General features: G+C 35.7%; 1 protein-coding gene across 8 annotated transcripts in view; it reads right to left on the bottom strand.

Moving 5' to 3' along the window:
• znf385d (zinc finger protein 385D) overlaps positions 1–21330 on the bottom strand; it is a 129389-nt gene that overhangs the window by 87983 nt on the left and 20076 nt on the right. For 3 of the 8 annotated variants that reach the window (XM_058748015.1, XM_058748016.1, XM_058748019.1), the window contains 3 exons: positions 4746–4995; positions 1269–1303; positions 726–1063 (listed from right to left, as the gene is read on the bottom strand). The exons of 1 other annotated variant lie outside the window; for it this stretch is intronic. In XM_058748015.1, coding sequence (XP_058603998.1) covers positions 726–747 — 22 coding nt within the window. In that variant the 5' untranslated portion in view covers positions 748–1063; positions 1269–1303; positions 4746–4995. Of the gene's footprint in view, positions 1–725; positions 1064–1268; positions 1304–4745; positions 4996–15074; positions 15251–21330 lie in introns of all 8 variants that reach the window. 4 more of the 8 variants (XM_058748014.1, XM_058748018.1, XM_058748017.1 and 1 more) reach the window with 3 other exon arrangements.

Here is a 21330-nt window from a genome sequence, read left to right as displayed (position 1 = left end):
TGGAATCACTACACAGCCTAACACATCTAAATATCAAGATGCAAGTCAAACTTCTATTTAAGTCAACTTAACTTAAGGCTTCTTTATTTATTAAACCAACGTCTCGGCCATCAGCCTTTCTCAAGACATAATGAATGAAATACTGACTGAATCAGTCAGAATGATTGCTGACTTGTTCTCTGAAGTCATTACTCTTATCACGTCCAACTCAAAATCAACTGATTACATTTCTGCTGCACCAGACAGAACAGCAGAAACTAAGACAAATCCAACAATCTCCAACTGACCCTTCACCGGGAGTTTGATTGACAGGCCATCTGACCAATCATAACGCCGAATCTGCCATTTTGTCCAACAAACAAACCAGACAGGAGAGTACATTAACGTCGGTGGACTTGAACTTTAAAAATGCTGTGTATTGATATCTTTAAAGCGGTTGAACCAAGAAACCTTCTGATGTTCTTTCATGTTTATTTCGTGCTTTAACTAGTAAAGAGGAAGAGATGATCGGTTCAAGTGCCGCTTAAACCGAGGCACTACTTGAATTATTTTTTTAAAATGACAAAAATTTAAAGCTGAGACTTTGTTTCATACCAAAAGTACTACAGAGGCATACTTTGAGGAATCAACCTACAAATGACTTATTACATATCATTACATATCCAATTATTCTCCTAGTACTTAAAGAAACGTTAACAAATTTCTCTATAAACCAGAACTGTTACCTCTCTCAGTATCAGTCGCCATCCCAACGCACAGAAGAGAAGACGGGATAGAAGGACGAGAGTTGCACGGGACGCTGCTTAAATGACAGCTGAGAAATGGTCATTGTGTTGGGTGGGACGCAGGGGGAAGTGTGTCCTTGAGGAATTCCAGCGAGATGTTTATTAGGCAGACACAGATGAGCGCTTGTAATTACCAGTCAGAGAGCTGAATGGAAAAGGCCTTGAGTGATGACACGGGGAGGAGGACGACACACGCTGTTTCAATCTGACTGATGCCACAAACATAACACATCCCTTCAATTTCAGGGAACGGCCAGACGCTACAAGAGGAATAAATCCTGTTTGCATTGTGAGAATAAAATGAGTGAGGACAGCGAGAGGGAGAGAGAAGAGATTAAGTGTTTGCATCATTTAAAGCACCAAAATATTGAACTTTAGACTATGAAGCATGTATTTATTTGCACAAAGCATCTCGCGACTTCCTCAGACGAATGATAATAAAAGGAATACAGCCAAAAATGGATATTGTGTCAATTTACTCACCCTCATTTCGTGCTGAATCCATGACGTTCCTTATTCTGTGGATATAAAAGGAGAAACTGCATGCAGATCTTTTCAACATGACAACAATTCATAATGACCACATCAAGCTCAAAAAAACATACAAAAAACACCATTAATAATTTTTTTTTTCACAAAAGAATTCCTGTCACAGAAGGAATTTTGGAGCAATTTAAGTTGGAAAAAGAAGCAAAAATGTCCCTCAGTAGAGTAATATTAAACTTTAGACTATGCAGCACGTGCAATTATTTACATAAATCATCTCTGAACTTCAGAAGAAGAATTACGGCCAAAAATAGAGGTGAGTGATGACAAAACATCAGGAAAAAACTATTAATGAACCACAAGAGAGAATACTGTGCTATAAAGTTTTGAAAACAGGTCACTTTTTTTTTTTTTATCTGAGATCTTTCTCAGAAGGTAGTTTAAACAAGAAGCGACAAAGTGTTTGCATGATTTAAAGCACAAAATTTCCCTGAGTAGAGTAATTGACTGCACAACATATGTATTTATTTACACAAAGTATCTCTCTACTTCCTCGGAAGAATGATAATAAAAGGAATAAGTCCAAAAATGAATACTTTTCACATTGTGCCTATTCCATGACATTCTTTAGTCTGTGGATAAAAAAGCAGAAATTGCATGCAGATTTTTCCACATGATGACATTTCATAGCAACCACATCAAGCTAAAAAAAAAAACATATAAAAACAACATAAATGAACCAAAAAAACAGTCTATATGACTCTTGTGCTATAAAGTATTAAAATCAGGTTTGAAAATCAGATTTTTTTACCCAAAGATCTCCTCCCACAGAAGAAAGTTTGGAACAACATGAGGTGGAGAAAGAGGTGTTTGCATGATTTTTAATATTAAACTTTAGTATGCATGTGTATTCATTTACACGAAGCATCTCTGAACTTCCTCAGAAGAAAAAAGGGTTTTCAGCCAAAGATGAGGGTGAGTGATGACAAAATATTCACTTTGTGCCAAATCCATGTTGTTCTTTATTCTGAGGATACAAAAGAACAAACTGCATGCAACTCTTTTCAACATGACGACAATTCATAATGACCCTGTCAAGCTGAAAAATACACAAAAACATCATAAAAGAATACAAAAAAACATGACTTTTTGCTATGAAGTTTTGAAAACAGGTCAGACTTCTTTCACAGAAGGAAGCGAAGAAAGAAGCCATGAAGTGTTTCCATGATTTAAAGCACAAAATCAACATTTCCTTTAGTAAAATAATATTAACGTTAGACTGCACGTGTATTTATTTACACAAAACATCTCTGAACTTCCTCAGAAGACTCAAAATAAAGGAATACAGCCAAACATTAATATTTTGTCATCATTATTCACCCTTGTGTTGTGCCAAACTCATGACGTAATTTATTCTGTGGATATAAAAGGAGAAACTGCATGCAGCTCTTTTCAACATGACAACAATTCATAAGGACCACGCCAAACTCAAAAAACACCAAAAGGGCAGACTCTTGTGGTATAAAGTACAGAAAACATTCACAGAAGGAATTTTGGAGTGATATAAGTTGGAGAAAGAAGCAATGAAGTGCTTTGCATGATTTAAAGCACAAAAACAAAAATTTCCCTCAGTAGAGTAATAATAAACGTCAGACTAAGTAACACAAGCAATTATTTACATAAAGCATAAAAATGAGGGTGAGTGATGACAAAATATTCATGTTATGCCAAATCCATGTTCCTTATTATATGGATACAAAAGAACAAACTGCATGCAGCTCTTTTCAACAACAATTCATAACGATGTCAATCTCAAAAACATAAATAAGCCAAAAAAAGCAGTCTATATGACATCTTGTGATATAAAGTTTTGAAAACCGGTCAGATTTCTTTTTACCCTAGGTCTCCTTTCTCAGAAGGAAGGACATGAGGTGGAGAAACAAGTCATGAAATGTTTGCATGATTTAAAGCGCAAAAACAAAATTTCCCCCAGTAGATTAATATTAAACTTGAGACTGCAACACGTGTATTTATTTAAGCAAAGCAGGGTTCCTCAGAAAACTCTAGATAAATGAATACAGCCAAAAATGAATATTTTCTCATGTATTTTTGTCATGCGCCAGGAGAAATTGCATGCATATCTTTTCCACATGTCAACAATTTATACCACATCAAGCTTAAAAAAAACACCATACAGTATAGGAACAAAAAAGCATGGTTCCTATGCTAAAAAATATTTAAAAACAGGTGAATTCTTTTTTTTTTTTTTGGAAGGACATGAGGTGTATAAAGAAGTGCTGAAGTGATTTAACGCACAAAAAAATGAATTTATTTACACAAAGCATCTTGCTCAGAGACTCAAGATAACGGAATATGGGCAGAAATGAATATTTTGTCATCATTGACTCACCGTCATGTAATTTCAAGCCCATTTCTTTCTTATATGGGACACAAATGGAAAATCTTCATGGAGCTCTTTTCTATTTGACTTCATAATGACTGTCATAGTCTCAAAAATACCATAAAAGCAGTTCATTCCAATAGTGTGCTTCTTGAAAGTATGGAAAAGAGAGGTCAGAGATCTTCAACAGAATGACATATAATTTTAAAATGTTCAATTTTGGTTGCACTGTTTTTTTATCTCGTATAGAGTGAGAAGAGGAAACTGCAAAGAGAATGACATGTACACTCTTAAAAATAAAGGTGCTTCACGATGCCGTAGAAGAACCTTTTTATCTAATTGGTTCCATAAAGAACCTTTAACATCTGAAGAACCTTTCTGTTTCACAAAAGGTTCTTTGTTCTTCAGATTATAAAAAGGAAAGAAAGAGATGAATGGATGCATTTGACCGAATGGCTCTTTGTGGAACCAAAAATGGTTCTTCTATGGCATCGCTGTGAAGAACCTTTTGAAGCACCTTTATTTTTAAGAGTGTACACTTAAAAATAAAGATGCCATGCCATAGAAGAACCATTTTTGGTTCCACAATGAACCATTCAGTCAAAGGTTCTTTAAAGAACCATCTCTTTCTTAGGTAGTATCGTGAAGCACCTTTATTTTTAAGAGTGTAAAGTGTCAAAATAAACTTACACTGAACTGAAACATTTTAAAGTGAGTTTCTGCAGTGTCATGCTATCGACGGAGCGGCGGTGAAGTGAAATCCAGGAAGCGCTGGAGACTAGAGCGTCTGGGAATTGCTGCCCTCTTAACACAGCAAGACCCATCAAAGTCTATTGGAAAGACAATGAATTCGTGCCAAATGGAAGCCCTCAGACATCTGTATCCCTGTATTATTTAAAAACTCCTCTTCTTGTGTCATATTAGAGTGAAGTGAAGCTGAGAAGCGTGTGAAGCACAATGACGTCCTGAAGAGGTGAGGAATTATTCATAAGAGAGTCCTTTGAGAATATCTGTATGCTAGACAAACAAGAAAAACAGCAATAGTTGAAAAAGATAAACAGATGGATATTTACCGGCCATGTGCTTCAAACAAGCTCAAGTGGAAAAGCAAGGAGTGGAGGAAATGGGAAGTAAATCCTGCTGTAAAAACAGCATAAACCAGCAGAAAGTGGTCTGCTGCTCTTAGTAGGCATCAGGCTGGTTTCCACTAGTCAAGCGGGTCTTGTTTAATAGTTCTGAAGGTGTTGTAAGCATTTGCCAGCTGGTCAGGATGTCCAACCTTCTAAACCAGGATGATCTCATTTCCATACCTTTCAATAGACACTGAAATGAACAATATCAACAGCATGTAAAATGTAAATCCATTTACATACATATAATTTTAGCATGCATTAATTCTGGTCACAACTGCAGGTAACTGAGTTCAAAACCCAGACAGAATCCCTTTGTCCAAGACAGACATTTTTAATAGTAAAATGTATTTATAAACGGACTCCAGATGGGACTAATAAACGTCATTTGCACGGCTGAATATTGTTATCATCAGGGCTCAACATGCATGAAAAATCAGTGGAACATTGATGATGTTATGGGAAACATTAACATGTGCTTCACTCATTTACTGATTTGTGTGTGTGTGTGTGTGTGTGTGTGTGTGTGTGTGTGTGTGTGCACATGCATTCTGGTTCTAAAGAGTCACAGAACAATGAAATCATTATAATCTAAAATTAGGTAAGCATTAATAAATGTGAAGCATTTATTATAAAAACAATCAAATCAACCATGAATTCAACATTACATGCATCTCAAAGGATTTGTAAACATTTGTAAGTTTCTAAAAGTTTTTATTTTTTAGCTGCTGTAAAAACATTAATATTGCATGTTTCATCATCTACACAAATGTATGAATATATATACTGGGGTTGGTAAGATGATTTAATGCTTTTGAAAGAAGTTTCTTCTGCTCACCAAGGCTTCATTTATTTGATCAAAAGTAGAGTCAAACACAGTAACACTGTGAAATATTATTACAATTTAAAATACTGTTTTCTATGTAAATATATTGTAAAATGTAATGTAATTTATCCCTGTGATCAAAGCTGAATTTTCAGCATCATTACTCCAGTCTTCAGTGTCACATGATCATTCAGAAATCATTCTAATATGCTGATTTGCTGCTCAAGAAACATTTCTTATTATCATTTTTGATAATAGTTGCACTGCTTGATATTTTTGTGTAAATTTGTGTACATTTTTTTCAGGATTCTTTGATTAATTGAAAGTTCAAAGGATCATCATTCATTTGAAATATAAATATTTTGTAACATTATAAATGTCTTAAATGTTATACTTTTGATCAATTTGCTGCATACTTGCTGAATAAAAGAATTAATGCAATTCTTGCCGACCCAAAACTTCAGTACTTCTGAACAGTAGTATATGTGAGCTAAAATAAAGTGTTATGAAATATGATCAAAGAAGGCTGTGAAAATTAATCTTCATTGTTAATCCTTTTGATCTTTTATTTTAAAAATTCACAAAAATCTAACCTTTCATTGGATAAGAAGAATTTAAAATGGGGGGAAATATCATTATGAAATAAATATTTTTCTCTAATACACATTGGCCACAATTAACAGCACCCTTTTATTCAATACTTTTTGAAACCTCCATTTGCCAGTTTAACAGCTCTAAATGTTCTCCTATAATGCCTGATGAGGTTAGAGAACACCTGACAAGAGATCAGAGACCATTCCTTCATCCAGAATCACTCCAGACCCTTTAGATTCACAGCTCCATGATGGTGCTTCTTCTCTTCAGTTCACTCATGTTCTACAGGGTTCAGGTCACAGGACTGGAATGGCCAGCAGAAGCTTGGTTTTGTGCTCAGTGACCCATCTCTGTGTTGTTTTTGAGGTTTGTGTTTGGATTATTGTACGGTTGAAAGATCCAAACATGGCCCATTATAAGATTTCTAACAGAGTCAGTCACTTATTGATTTTTTATCTGTTGGTATTTGATAGAATCCATGATGCCATGTGTCTAAACAAGATGTCCAGGACCTCCAGCAGAAATACAACATCAAAAATACAGCAGTATATTTCATTGTACACATGGGGTACTTTTTATCCCTGTGTTCACCAAACCCATCTTGAGTGTTTGCTGCTAAAAAGCTCATTTTTTAGTTTCATCTGACCACAGAAGCCAGTCCCATTTGAAGTTCCAGTCGTGTCTGATAACTGAATATGCTGGAGTTTGTTTTTGGATGAGCAACATGTGGTGATGTAGGTGCTGTTTGACAATATTTTTTAAGGTTTTCTGACCCCGAGACTCAACTATTTTCTGCAATTCTCCAGCTGTGGTCCTTGGAGAGTCTTTAGCCGCTCAAACTCTCCTTCTCACCGTGCATTAGGACGATATAGACACACGTCCTCTTCCAGGCAGTTTCATAACATTTTATGTTGATTGGAAATTCTTAATTATTGCCCTGATGATGGAAATGGGAATTTTCACTGCTCTAGCTCTTTTATTAAAGCCACTTCACTAATTTGTGAAGCTCAATTATCTTTTACTGCACATCAGAAATATATTCTCTGGTTTTTTATCATTTTGATGTATGATTAAGGGAATTTGGGCTTTGTTTTCCCTCCTATTTATATTTCTGTGAAACAGGAAGCCATGGCTGGATAATTTCATGTTCATAATCACCCTGGAGTGCTCAAAATTGTGAATTTGAATGAGAATATACTTCAGAGATATTTTACTCATAAGAATTTCTAGGGGTGCCAATAACTGTGTCCAATGTGTATTAGAGAAAAACATTTATTTCATAATGATATTTCCCCCCATTTTAAATTCTTATTATCCAATGAAAGGTTAGATTTTTGTGAATTTTTTAAATAAAAGATCAAAAGGATTAACAATGCAGATTAATTTTCACAGCCTTCTTTGATCATATTTACCAAGGGTGCCGATATTTTTTGCCATGACTGTATATATACACACACACATACAAATACTAATGACTTTAAAAACCATCTAGAGCAGGAAGACCAGTGCAAACCAGTTAAAACCAGCAAATCACCTTAGGCTGGTGTCTCTTCAGGATTTTCCTTACAGTATGTTATGCATACATGAGACTATGTGAACCTTCTGATCTTTTTCGGACATAGAAAAGTTTAAAAAAATCTTAAGATCAATTTCCAAGTTGCATCACGTGGAATTCTGCATTCTACAGATCTAAACAGCTTTATGCATAATTTCAAATTGCTACATTTGTTCTATAACAGATGCCATGTGCTGATTACATAATATCTGGTGTTTTATTTTAATATGAGAACAACAGAATCAATACCCTGCCATTCCCAGCATCATTATAAACACCAAATGTTGCACATTGCTGACTGAATCAACACTCAAAATCAACACAAAAACTAGTTACAACCTTGTAAACATTTTACAGTGCTGCTTAGTTGTTTTCTGGCACCGTATTGCAACAGCTACAAATCTCTAGTGTGGTCTGTTTTTTGGAGAGCAAAGTCAAATCAAGAGAACTTACACTGGAAACAACAACAACGGGACTGCCGACGTGCCAGCTGAGGCCGGATATTGAAAAAAAAACTCAGAGCAATCCATAACTCTGTCCCCGAAATTACATTTCTTCCTCAGATAGAGAGCATTTCACTGACTCAACACACAACATGGCCCAAAAACATTGTGTATAGAGGTGGTGAGATGGTTAGCTTACTGAATTCCCTTCAACGTTTGTTCACTAAAGCCAATTATGCAATAAAAGTTTTAAAAAAGCGCCAGAATAGCAAAGAGACCTTTGAGAACCAAAGCAAGTCCAGTTTTAAACATGCAATGAAACCTGCTGGAGGTCATGAGATTGGAAAGGAACTGCAACATTTATTTTGGCACTGCTTGTTTTGGCAACAACTGTCACTGCATTACAGTATATTTGCAATATATTTCTCCAAACTATGGCTCAAGCAATGTCTTAAATTGAAATAAAATAAGCAAGATGGAAAAAAAGGAAATTCATGCAAAGGTTATAAACGAGAATCAGACGGGCTCCATCAGACCAGATGTCTTTTGTTCATATGGACTTGTTTAAGATGTTGGCTAAATTTAGTTTTTTCTTCTCCAACAGTCTATTACATATAGTGGGGCCCAATGTCATCGCTTTGACAAAGGCTCTGAGGAAAAAAACTTCAATAACTCTCTTTATGACCTCCAAAATTCAGAGGTGAATGCAATTTCCTCTGGACCCTTTGTTTAAATTTGCCCCAAGAGAAAGGACAGACTGTTCCCCTCATATCCAGCACTTTTAGTCACACAAACACGACAGGAACGCAAATCAGGCAGCGGTTAATATCGCAAACCCCTCAACAAGGCCCATATTAAACAAACAAGCGAACCCAATAATCAATTCCATATTCCTAATCCCATCCAAAATGTCATTTGTCAAACTAAATGCTCTTCTAACAAAGGTTTGTCACTGGCTGTCACATTTCTGGCACGTCTTCAAAGAGGTTTGTCTTTACCCAAAGCCTGGGTCCTCCAGCACTCCAAGCACAATGAATTCTCTCATAAAAACCCACCCAGGCTTGGACGGATGAAGTGTGTGAACCATCAGGAGTCCTGCAGTGAAGGAGCTGGGATGTCTTCCCAAAGCCGAGGGGAGCGTGCATGTTTGAAATCAGGAAAAGCCTAGAGACTCGGTTTCCTGTTTTTTGGGCCTCTCTGAGCATTCAGCATAGCTTCTGTTGGTCGTCAACAAATGAACAACAGTCAACAGAGGGAGGAAATTATCGAATAAATATGCAGATTTGCCTCACTGAAATACGCCGGGTTGTTGATTGCGAACGCCGGGAAGATGAGACGATAATTACCACACCAGATCCTTCAATACGCAAGATCTGGATGCAGATCCGTGCTGCGCTTCGACAGACTGTGAGGCTTTTTAAGCAAGTAAACTCCACCTGTTTTGTATTTCCAAGTTTTTTCTCCTTTCGCCAAACACATCGGCGAGAAAAGCGTTGCAAACATGGAAGACGAATAGATTGCCCCCCCCACTTCTATCTCCTGAGGGTTAGATGGAATTCCAGCAGTCTTTGGCTCTCGGATATTTGTCATCCCTCATCTACCCTTTGATCCCAGTGCAAATCTTTGCCTTCCAAGCCTCCGTCTCTACACTCCCTCCCATCATCCTTTTCTAATTAAGGCCAGGCTCTCACTGTAGACTCGCCCTGAGACCTTGAATTTCCTCGGTTCTGTAACCCCAAAAAACAATCAGGCAAGAGCAGCTTCTGCGTAGGCAAACGGAGAAGAATGAGGCAGATCTTCTTGATTTAGCTTTCCTCGTGGTGAATCCACACCCTCAACCTGCACTATATTATTGGTGAATCACTGTTTTGAGTTACGCTGCTGAAACGATGTCAGAACACTTTCTGATTATGGATCAAATGTGGCGGCTTATTTTAAAAAGCGCAATGATGTTTGTGCCATTTTGTTCACCAACTTTCGATCTAAGTATCTATGATAGTATGTGAATTTCAATTGGCCACAGAAAACAGGATATTGAATTAGAAAAAATGATTTTGAAAAACATTTCAAATTAAAACTACACTTCCAGTCATTATTTTCAATACTTTCAAATATTCAAATTCAATTTTGATTCTAACTCCTAAAATTTAAATTCCACTAACAATTTTGCATCCTATTTCCTTTCCCAAATTCAAATCATGTTCAGAAATTGAGAAATGTAACAAAGGCCATGTAAACATTTGGCACAACACAACAAAGTCAAACGAATTTGTGTATGACGTAATTAACACACCAGGAAATAATAAACTGTATTTATTGTTCACACAGACTAAAAATATAAATATTTGTATAGTTGCTATGTTGAGGCTCTGTCATATTTGCTTTGCTATTTTTTTCATATTGTGCATAAATATTGTGGAAACAAGAATTAAACCTCAAGCTATCACAAATAATGAATGTTGATTAATAATGAATTGACCGCATTTGCATTAATTCTTGCAATCAAAACCACCAAATCCTGGGGCAGGGTTCATCTGGTTTTATGGTTGTAAACTTAGAAACAACAGTACAATTTAATTCCATTTCCTTAAATTTAAATTTCACATTTATTAATTCGAATGAGATTCAGAAACAGGCTGTGCCTAACACCTGAAATTTTTTTTTTTTTTTTTGCAATTATGGTTGCTGCAGTATGTTGAGACTTTGTGTCATACTTGTTATACTAGGTTTTCATATCATGCAGAAATATTGCGGAAATAAGATTAAACCTCGAGCAATCACAAATAATGAATGTTGATTAATAATGGATTGGTTGCATATGCATTAAATCGTGTGACTGTATGATCACCAAATCCTGGAAGGGCTGGTTTCAATGGTAGTAAGCTTGGAATCGACAGTAGAATACTGCTATTTTTTTTTCTCTAAGCGCTTTTCACTTTGTAGGTTTTCTGTGACCAAAAGGCAGTCAGGGATGATTTTTGACTGCTAAAATCAACACATGCCCGCGCCGCGCTCTTTTGTGACTCCGAGTGCAATGCATGCATTATGCAAACAGTCACCATGACTACAGATGACGGGCATCAAGGAAAAGTAGATTTCTTTCTCAGAAATTTCTAAGAGCTTTTGTTAAAAAAAAATGCATGCAAACACAAGAGAAAAAACATGATCAAACATACGCCATAAAACCATCAAGGCAAGCAAAAACATGTAAGCATGACAAGAACAAAAATGCATGGCTAATTTTCTCCGAAGCACCAGCAGGGCGACCTTTAAAGTGAGTAGCATTGCTGTGAGCACTATATCATAGCCGAGCCTGTCCTGAGTGTTAAAGATCCAGTAAAACAAAGTGCCATGACCCGGGTTCCCCACTATTGTGTGTTATCTCTCGGCCTTGTCATCTCATTCTATTCTCATTCCACTCCGCTGCACCTGACCTTCCCAGAACAATGGAAACGGTGAGCTAAAGGTTTCCCGTCCCATATGCGCAGCTGATGGACGCTCACCCCCTCAACACTGAGCTGCAGGGACACGATACCACGCTCGGGCTCGTTTAAAAGCCTCACGGCGAGAGGCATGGAAATTCAAAACCGTCCAATTAAATAAAAGATCTGACGGCGTGCCAAGCCACAGGTCTGTTGAGGAATATGGGGAACGCCTACTGGTTTTATATAACGGTGAGGTTATTAAGCCAAGTGTAGGTCATGTTCCAATAATCTATGTCTTAATACATTGGCTAGCATATTAAACCCACAGTTTTTAAAGATGGAAATCATATCAGTAACTTTTAAACTTAATACTTCAGAATAGGAATGACCCCTCAGGATGAGTAAAAGCAGCACATCTCATATCCTACGTGTTGAATATGACAATCAAATGAAGATAATGCAGTAAAGATAAAATAAAGATAATGCAGTCCATATAATATTTATACGATTATATGAGTCTACTCCAGGCATCGGGAACGAAGAGGAGCAATTACACGTCATCCTGGTGCTCTCAGGCCTCCTGAAGGGATCCCATTAATCTTAAAGAGGACTTCAGAGTGGGGCTGGAAAGAAGACTCATTTGTCTAAAGATCTCCCTCAGATTTTCTGTCATAGCCATAACGCCACCCCGAGCTAATACTGATGAGATGATCGCTTGAGAAGTTTATCCGCAATTCCCTGTTTCTTTGAATTTTCACATTTCCACATTCCATTTTGAATGTAATTCCTTACATATAAATACCACTTAAAACTTTGCATTATGAATTCAAATTCAAACCAGATTCAGAAGTTGACTGCACATATTAACTGAAAATGCTGCCAACATATAAGCATTTGGTACAAGACAACAAAGTCAAATGTATTTGCGTATGAAGTTATCATCAACTCAACTTGTGTTCACAAAGAAAGAATATAAAAAATAAATAAAGCAATTATTGTTGCTATAATGAGACATTCTGTCATTTTTGTTATACTAGTTATTTTTATATTATGCAGAAATAAGATGAAAACCCAAGCTATGTGTGATTCTATTAATTTTTCCAGTTGTAAAATTGTTATAAAAATTACATAATTAATGACTTATTTGCCAAAAAATTAATTGTTAAATTTGAATTAGATTAAAAGATTAATGAAATTGTTAATGTTTCATGCCTTCATTTGATTACCACTGTTTTTATTAATATATTTATATTAAATAATAAATCCAGAAAAAAAAGGGGGGGGGGGGTAAATAAGTAAATAAATAAATACATTTTTATAAAAGTTTCAAGATTTCAGTGAATTAGCTTTTTGATTACTAAAATTTAATTTAACCATTAAAACAGAATCCAGAAAAACAGAATCCATTTAAAAAAAACGAATTTGGGAAATAATAAAATAAAAAAATAAAATAGATTTCACATTCACAGGGCCCTACAAATGTGCAAGCATATAAATAATTTGCACAAGAAAACAAAAATATCAAACATATTTGCAAATGAAGCAATCCACACAGAAGGGAAAAATGTAAAAATAAACTGAATTTATTGTTGTTGTTGTTTTTTCCTATTAAGGTTGCTACAGTATATAAAAAATTAGTGTCACACTTGTTATACTAGTTTTCATACTATGCAGAAATATTGTGGAAATAAGACAAAGCTATGTTGGTATAACATAGCCCCAGATGATTAGAACAAAAGCTCACATTAACACAGGAGAGATTCAATTTACGACTATCACCATATATCAAATCACACCTGCTTAGACCGCATGTAAAACACGAGCAGAGCGTCTTGCAGCGGAAAACACAGCACGAGTCCACTGGGAAAGCTCAAACCCCACAATCATCTTAACTAACCACAACAGCAGAGCCTGACAGCGCTCTGGTCTGTACAGAGCCTACACGAGTAAAATTCATCGGTCACTTTCATCAGCCACGTGTTAAACCAACTGACATTAATATATACATTAAGAGCAAGCTGCAGGAGCCGTAGAACAAACACAGACTCCAGATGTTTATCATCTCCATATTCATGACAACTTTCAAATGCACCATTCCTCATTTTTCCATTTTGAAACAATGAGCCCATGCTCCTCTGCATCAGAACTGGCAGTAATTTATTATTCCAGTATGATGCCTGCATTTCCTTTAAAAAAAAAGTGTGCAGAACGAGTGTTAGGGAAGCTTTTGTGAACTTGTTAAGGAACTTCTGAGCCTGTCAAGCCATGATAGTTTAAATTATAGTTCAGCTATAATAAAAATGTAAAAAAAAAAAAAAGTAGTTAAACAATTTAGTAACACAGTAAAAACAATTAATAAAAAGCACATACTGAAGTGAAATTTTAGTATTATTTATATACTATTTTTGCTTAATTTTTTCTTTTTTACATTTTTTATGCACTTTTGTCATTTTTAATTATTTTAGGTTATAGTATGTTTGTTTGTTTGTTTTTTGTTTATATATTATTTTTTATATTTAATTTATTTATATTAAATTTTAACGGTTTTAGTTTTAGTTAACAACAATAAAGCAGGAAAATATATTTTTAATTTTGTATACATATGTATATTACTTAACATTTTTACTTTACATGCAATAAAATGTTTTCATTTTTAAATCACATTAATGCACTTATCTCTTTTTGCACAAGTGAGACAAATAAATAAACCTCTGATAAGTGTCTTTATATAGACATGCACATATATTCCTGTATTTGTGTCAACCACACAAATGAACAACTTTATTAAAATGAGAAATTCATCTAATTGAATGTACTGATTTGTGTTAATGCATTAACTATGAACTGACAGTCCTAACGTAATTTACTAAAATAACATAATATATAACACACCTTTGTTATATTATATATTACATTTACTTAATTAAATTAATATAAAAGAGCATGTCGATTTGTTTGAAAAAATTTGAAAATATATATTTTTTAAAGTCTGAGCTACAGTCAAGCTGCTGAAAAATGTAGTCAAGTTCATTTTTTCGTTAAGTTACTCCCTCAAACTGTGCAGAACCTTCTATTTCCTGCTGCTCGTACCACGTCATATATTTTGCAGCTCATAATGCGGTATCTGCCTCCTTTGCACAATTTCTTCCCCATACAGCACTTTGCTGGTGTCTGCAGATGAATGGAGGAACCTTTTGACTTGACACAAGCTGTATTTAAAACACGCGCTAGGAGAACAGAACGCACACCACGGGTAATGACAAGCGCTCGACTATTCATCACACAAACCTGTCAATGCTGCAAGGACGCGTATGAAAAGCACCAGCCTATAAACAACGTGAGTGTGTATGTGTGTGTGTGTGTGTGTGTGCATTATTAAAGGCAAGAACATACTGAGTGAATATGCATGGAAGAGGGTGTGGTGTGTACCGTGAGGATGTTTAGCGGGGAAGGGATCAATCACAGACGCTGAAGGTGTGTTCAACCATATGGGAGCCATCTGGGACTGAAGGCCAACCATCATCACTGCTGACACCCAGCAGCATGGAAGTGTCACAGTGAGCCCACCACAGCGCTGGTCACAAGGTCACGCTAAAGGAGACTAGCTGAGGAAAAAAGAGAGGCGTTGGAGAACTAGTGATATGAAGAAAAAGTTTTGACTTGCGTAAGTTTCTGGCAAAGAACCAGTCAGGAAGAGACTTGATTGACATGTAAAGTGACCAGTCAGAGTTTGTTTTGTTTTTATGTGCTGCTTGAGATGAAGAAAATTAGAAATACATGATTTAACAACAACACACTGACAATGTGCTGAAAACGATCAACTCTGAGGAAATTAGCATAAAAGTTTAGATTTTGATATCAGAACTTTTGACCATTCAAAGACAGCAAATCAATTCTGATTATTTAACAGACGTATATAACTAAGGAAATAAAGTGATGATGCCATGATACTTCAGAAATCATTCTAATATGCTGATTTGCAGTTGCTGTGCTTAAATATTTTGTGGAAACCATGATACATTTTTATAGGATTCTTTGATAAATAGAAAGTTTAAAAGAACAGGAAATATTTGAAATAGAAGCCTTTTGTAACATTATAAATGTATTTACTTTTGATCAATTTAAGGCACTCTCGATTAATTAAATTCATTAAAATTTTGAATTGAAATTGAAAATGAAATTTTCATTAATTTCATCTGATATATACTGTACTGTATATATATATATATCTCTTAAATGAAATTAATGACATTAATAATTATAACACACAATAATATGTGTGTGTGTGTGTGTGTGTGTGTGTTTGTGTGTGTGTATATATACAGCGGGTAAAATAAGTATAAAAATTTCTAAAGGTGCTGATGACATGAAATTTTCACCAGATGAATTAGGTTTTGTGCAATAAAATGGAATGACCCAAGGAAAAAGTATTGAACACGCTTTCTGAAATGTATTTAATACTTCGTACAAACGCCTTTGTTGGTAATGACAGCTTCAAGACGCCTCCTGCAGGAGAAACTAGTCGTATGCATTGCTCAGGTGTGATTTTGGCCCATTCTTCCACACAAACAGTCTTCAAATCTTGAAGGTTCTGTGGCCTCTTCTATAAACTCTGACCTTTAGTTCTTTCCATAGATTTTCTATTGGATTCAAGTCAGGTGATTGGCTGGCCATTCTGAAACCAATCCAGAGTTTCCTTGGCTGTGTTTTGGATCATTGTCTCGCTGAAATGTCCACCCTCATTTCATCTTCATCATCCTGGTAGATGGCAGAAGCTTTTTATCAAGAATGTCTCGGTACAATTTTCCATTCATCCTAACTTCAACTATATGAATTTTTTCCAGTGCTACACCATGATGTTTTGGGGTGATGTGCAGCGCCATTTGACCTCTAAACATGGTGTGTATTATGGCATCCAAAGAGTACAATTTTTTGCCTCATCTGACCAGACTATATTCTCCCAGTATTTCACAGGCTTGACTAAATGTTGTGCAGCAAACTTTAAATGAGCTTCAACATGCTTTCTCTTCAGCAATAGAGCCTTGTGTGGTGAGCGTGAATACAGGCCACGGCGGTTGAGTGCATTACTTATTGTTTTCTTTGAAACAATTATACATGCTAATTCCAGGTCTTTCTGAATCTCTCCACAAGTGATCCTTGGCTCTTGGACAACTCTTCTGATAATTCTTTTCACTCAGAAAGCTTGTGAGGAGCACCTGGTCGTGGCCGGTTTATGGTGAAATAATGTTCTTTCCACTTCCGGATTATGGCCCCAAGAGTGCTCACCGGAACATTCAGAAGTATAGAAATCCTTCTGTAACCAAAGCCATCAGTATGTTTTGCAACAATTATGTTGCGAAGGTCTTGAGAAAGCTCTTTGCTTTTACCCATCATGAAATGTTTCTTGTGTGACATATTGGTCATGAGACACCTTTTTATCGGCCATCAGTTGGGATTGAACCAACTAATATTAATTTCCACTGACGAGGGGCAGGATTGCTTTCTAATTACTGATAGATTTCAGCTGGTGTCTTGGCTTTCCATGCCTTTTTGCACCTCCCTTTCTTCATGTGTTCAATACTTTTCCCCTGAGTTATTCCACTTTATTACACAGAGCTTAATTTCTGAACTTATTTGTTTTGCTTTCTTTGTATGTATGTATTGATTACTTGGATGGTTACCGACATCTGGTGAAAATTTCATGTCAACAGCACCTTTAGAAATATATTTACTGAGAAAAAAGGATGACATGTACAATACTTATTTTACCCGCTGTATATAATTTTAAGGCAGGGTTTCCCAATTAATTCTCAAATTAATTAAATCTAAAAATTTTAAATATAATATAATAAACAAAAAATGAACAAATAAAAAAGTTAAAATATTTCATTATTAAAATATTTTATACCTGCGTGTCATGTGTAGTTAATTATTAAAATATAACTTAAAACTTCAAATTTTGGGGGTATTTTAAGTAAATATTTTAGATAGTAGGGGTTCAGCTGACAAAAAAGATTTGGTAAATTCTTCATCATTATTATCATTATTAGTCAACTAAAGATTTATTTTTCTACTTTACAAATACCAGGTGCCTTATTCATATTCTTTGGTTTATATATATATATATATATATATATTGAACTAAAAACAGCCCCCAAAAACATATTAGTCATTTTATATCTTTACAGAGTTTTTCTAGTATTATCATTTTTACTTTTATATTTTAATACATACATAAATATATCCGTTCCGCTGAATGATGATGACACATTATTTCACCCATATTTTGACATTTTATTTTCACAACATTTAATATGCTTTTTATGTATATAAAATCACTTTTGTAAATTGAATTTGATGTCTCATCTTTGACCCAAAAACATCTGCAAAACACTTGAATTAAAAAGACTCAAAACAGTAAAATTAAGATTATAAAACTTACAGGTGCAAATCTAAACTCTGATTGGATGAGCAAAGCAGTCATACGCAGCCCTATCATAGCTCATTAAATAGACGCTTGTGCATTCAGCGGGTGTACCTGGCCCAGGAGAGCTGTACAGGGATGTGAAGAAAGAGGAAACCGCGGAGAGTGAGTTAGCGTTCATTACACGCTCCACTACCTCCAACACAGCCCATCTCAGAGCTCCTGCCATCAGTCACAGTGACACTGTCCTCACTGCAGTCCTGTAGACACGGACCATCACTTTCACAAAGCCCTGTCCCCCACGGGCCCACAAACATCACCTGATACACACCAGCCCAGACATATCAAATCGAGGCATCCAGAACACACTAGGGATCACTCGATAGCAAAATTTCTGCTTCAGTACTACGACACAAGCTCTGAGACCTCAGCATCATAACTAAATCAAAACTTCAATACAAACAGATTGTACTGAACATGCATTATAAATTTGCATATCATATATCAAAGCAAACATTAAATCTATCATTTACATGCAGATAAGGATCACATTTAAGTCTAGCACATCATAGAATTTAAAACAAAATGCAATTAAGCTGCAAAAGAGTAAAATATAATTAAATTATGCAACTGTTCAGTGATAGAGTCATGTTTTTCTGGTACAAACAGACAATGAACAGATAAATTTACACTAAACGCAAACTGAAAAAGCAATTAAAAATTAAAGTTAAAAAAGTATCATAATATAACAAAATATTCAATTAAAAAATAGAAAATCTGAAATTCATCACAAGGACTTGTATCTGTAAACTTACATCAACAAACTGATTCACGAGAATGAACCGGACTTTCCAGCACTGCACATGTAAGAGAGACAGAGAATCATTTGGAACGAACAGATTGACTAGAAAGAATCAGTGTTAAGCACAGGGAACCGAAGAAAGAAGCGATTCCCTAAAATCACTCTCAAAATTCCAAAGCAAAATAAAGAGCACTGTTCAGGATGAACCAACTCACAACAATGAATCAGACTTTTTCCAACGATAACGATAAACTTGCATCCGATGGTTCAGAGTGAAAATTGAAGACTGCAACATTAATATATCACAATACAACAAAAGCAGACATCTAAAAAACTGAAAGAAGTAACATAAGAAATACTAGACAGAACATCAGAAAAAATCTTGAGCATTTAACAACAGTAACCAACAGATTGGTATTTCGTGTCACTATTCATGACACTTTATAATAACTCTAATTAGCTATTAACAAAATGACATCATCAGATCAGTACAGATTATATGAGCAAATACTGTATGAATATATGAAATATTTCAATGCATCTTCACTAATGTGTTAGCAGTGCTATAAATTCTATCAAGAGAACATGAACATGCATGCATGCTGTCAAGTACTAAGAAAGCTTGCTCATGAATATTAATTATGTTACGTGTTGATTGCCGAAATTACTGACTAAAGGAATATGTTGCTAATTAACTGGCAAATAAAGATATAATGAGAGCATGGATCGTGAAAGAATATTTATGAATATATTAACATTTATGAAATAGCTTTGTTTACCAGGCCATGTCTGGATATATGATCATTTCATATTGGGACACGTGCGCAGTTTTGATTCAAAAAGTGTGCGTTACTGAATGGAACAGAACGGAGCGCTGGACCTCGAGAACACTTTAAGGTATTTTGCGCACTTTCAAATTTGGCATCATTTGTAGCTGCCATGTCCAGAAGCGATGGCTGTTGAAAACAAATCAAAGTCCCAAGTGCTGAGATAGCGGTTTAATCGAAGTGATTTACTAAAAATTAATCAGGCTTTCCAATTCATGAGAGTGAAGAGTTTAGGATGAAGTGATTGACTAGAATGAATCAAACTCTCTTATGCAACCAAGACGTTGCAAAACGTTTACAACAAAGCGGTTCAAAAAAGTGAATCAGACTTTACAATGCGACATATGAGAAAGAGAGAATCGTTTAGACCGAAGTCATTCAAGTCTTTCCAGTGCAACATACGAAAGAGGGAACTGTTTGAGATGAAGTGATTCACTAGAATGAATCAGACTCTCCAACGCAATTTATGATAGAGAGAGAGAACCGTTTAGGATGAAGCGAATCACCAAAAATGAATTTGATTCTCCAATGCAACATATAAGAGATTCATTTAGGATAAAGTATATTTGATTCTCCAACTCAACCGCTTAGGATGAAGCGATTCACTATAATTAATCAGACTCTCCAAGGCAACATATGAGGGGAAAAAACATTGTTTAGGAAGGAGTGATTCATTAAAATAAATTTGACTCTTTAATACAGCATAAAAAGGACTGAGTGTGTGATTATTATTCCTCAGTTCACCCAAGTCTGTAGGCAAACTTGACATTAAAAACAGTGATGCAGTATGTAAAACTTATGAAGAAATTATCATTAAGGTGTGTGTTTCTCAGCTGCATACGTTACAGGAAATAAACATAAATTGTAAATATTTAGTATTGTTTTTGTTGTTGTTATTTTCAGTGTATGAGTGGTGGAATGGAATGAAAGACAATACAAAACAAAGAAACAAAAGTCTCTTAGTTGATTGAGCCAGCTGTAACTACTCAAGGCTTCTTTGTCAATAACAAATAAACTGATTTCTGAAATCAATACCAGGCCTGACTTCATCTCATAAGGTACCTCCTGAACTATCGACCATCCAACGTGCAGTTACCGAATCAAACTGTGCCACCGATACAGCCTGACAAATAGCTGGCCGACTCAACATGAAGCCTTTGGCATAATCACACCCTGCATTTGGATGGGATCCTGTGCAGATAGCATTGCAGCTAAGCTCATCATCATTAATTATGGCTCGCCTATCAATATGCAATTATCTCGACTCTTCGGTGCTACAGGGGCAGGAGGGGGTATAAAGCCACGTCACCGCTCTGGCTTTCCCAACCGCGGCTTTCAGCGTACGTGGCTTACCGATAGCATATAGCTCATTTCACATCTATAGTTTGGCAAGGAGATCATGATTGCATTACCTCTTTTCCCAGGTGGGAATAGGGCAGCTGTGCCCTTCAACAAAAGCACTTAACCTGAATTGCTTCGGTAAACACCAGCCTGTGTAAATGGAACATGAGGAAAATGCAGCCTCAGGATTGCCCAGACCAAAATGTTATTGCTTAGAGGTTGCTCTTCCATAGTTCAGGAAACTTAATGGGGTCTCATTTATGTTTCATTCTAGTATGAACTTCATCTCAG

The sequence above is a fragment of the Onychostoma macrolepis genome, chromosome 16 (genome assembly GCF_012432095.1).
Source record: "Onychostoma macrolepis isolate SWU-2019 chromosome 16, ASM1243209v1, whole genome shotgun sequence".
Taxonomy (NCBI): domain Eukaryota; kingdom Metazoa; phylum Chordata; class Actinopteri; order Cypriniformes; family Cyprinidae; genus Onychostoma; species Onychostoma macrolepis.
Note: the sequence above shows the minus strand (reverse complement) of the source record. Positions and strands in the feature narration are given on the sequence as shown.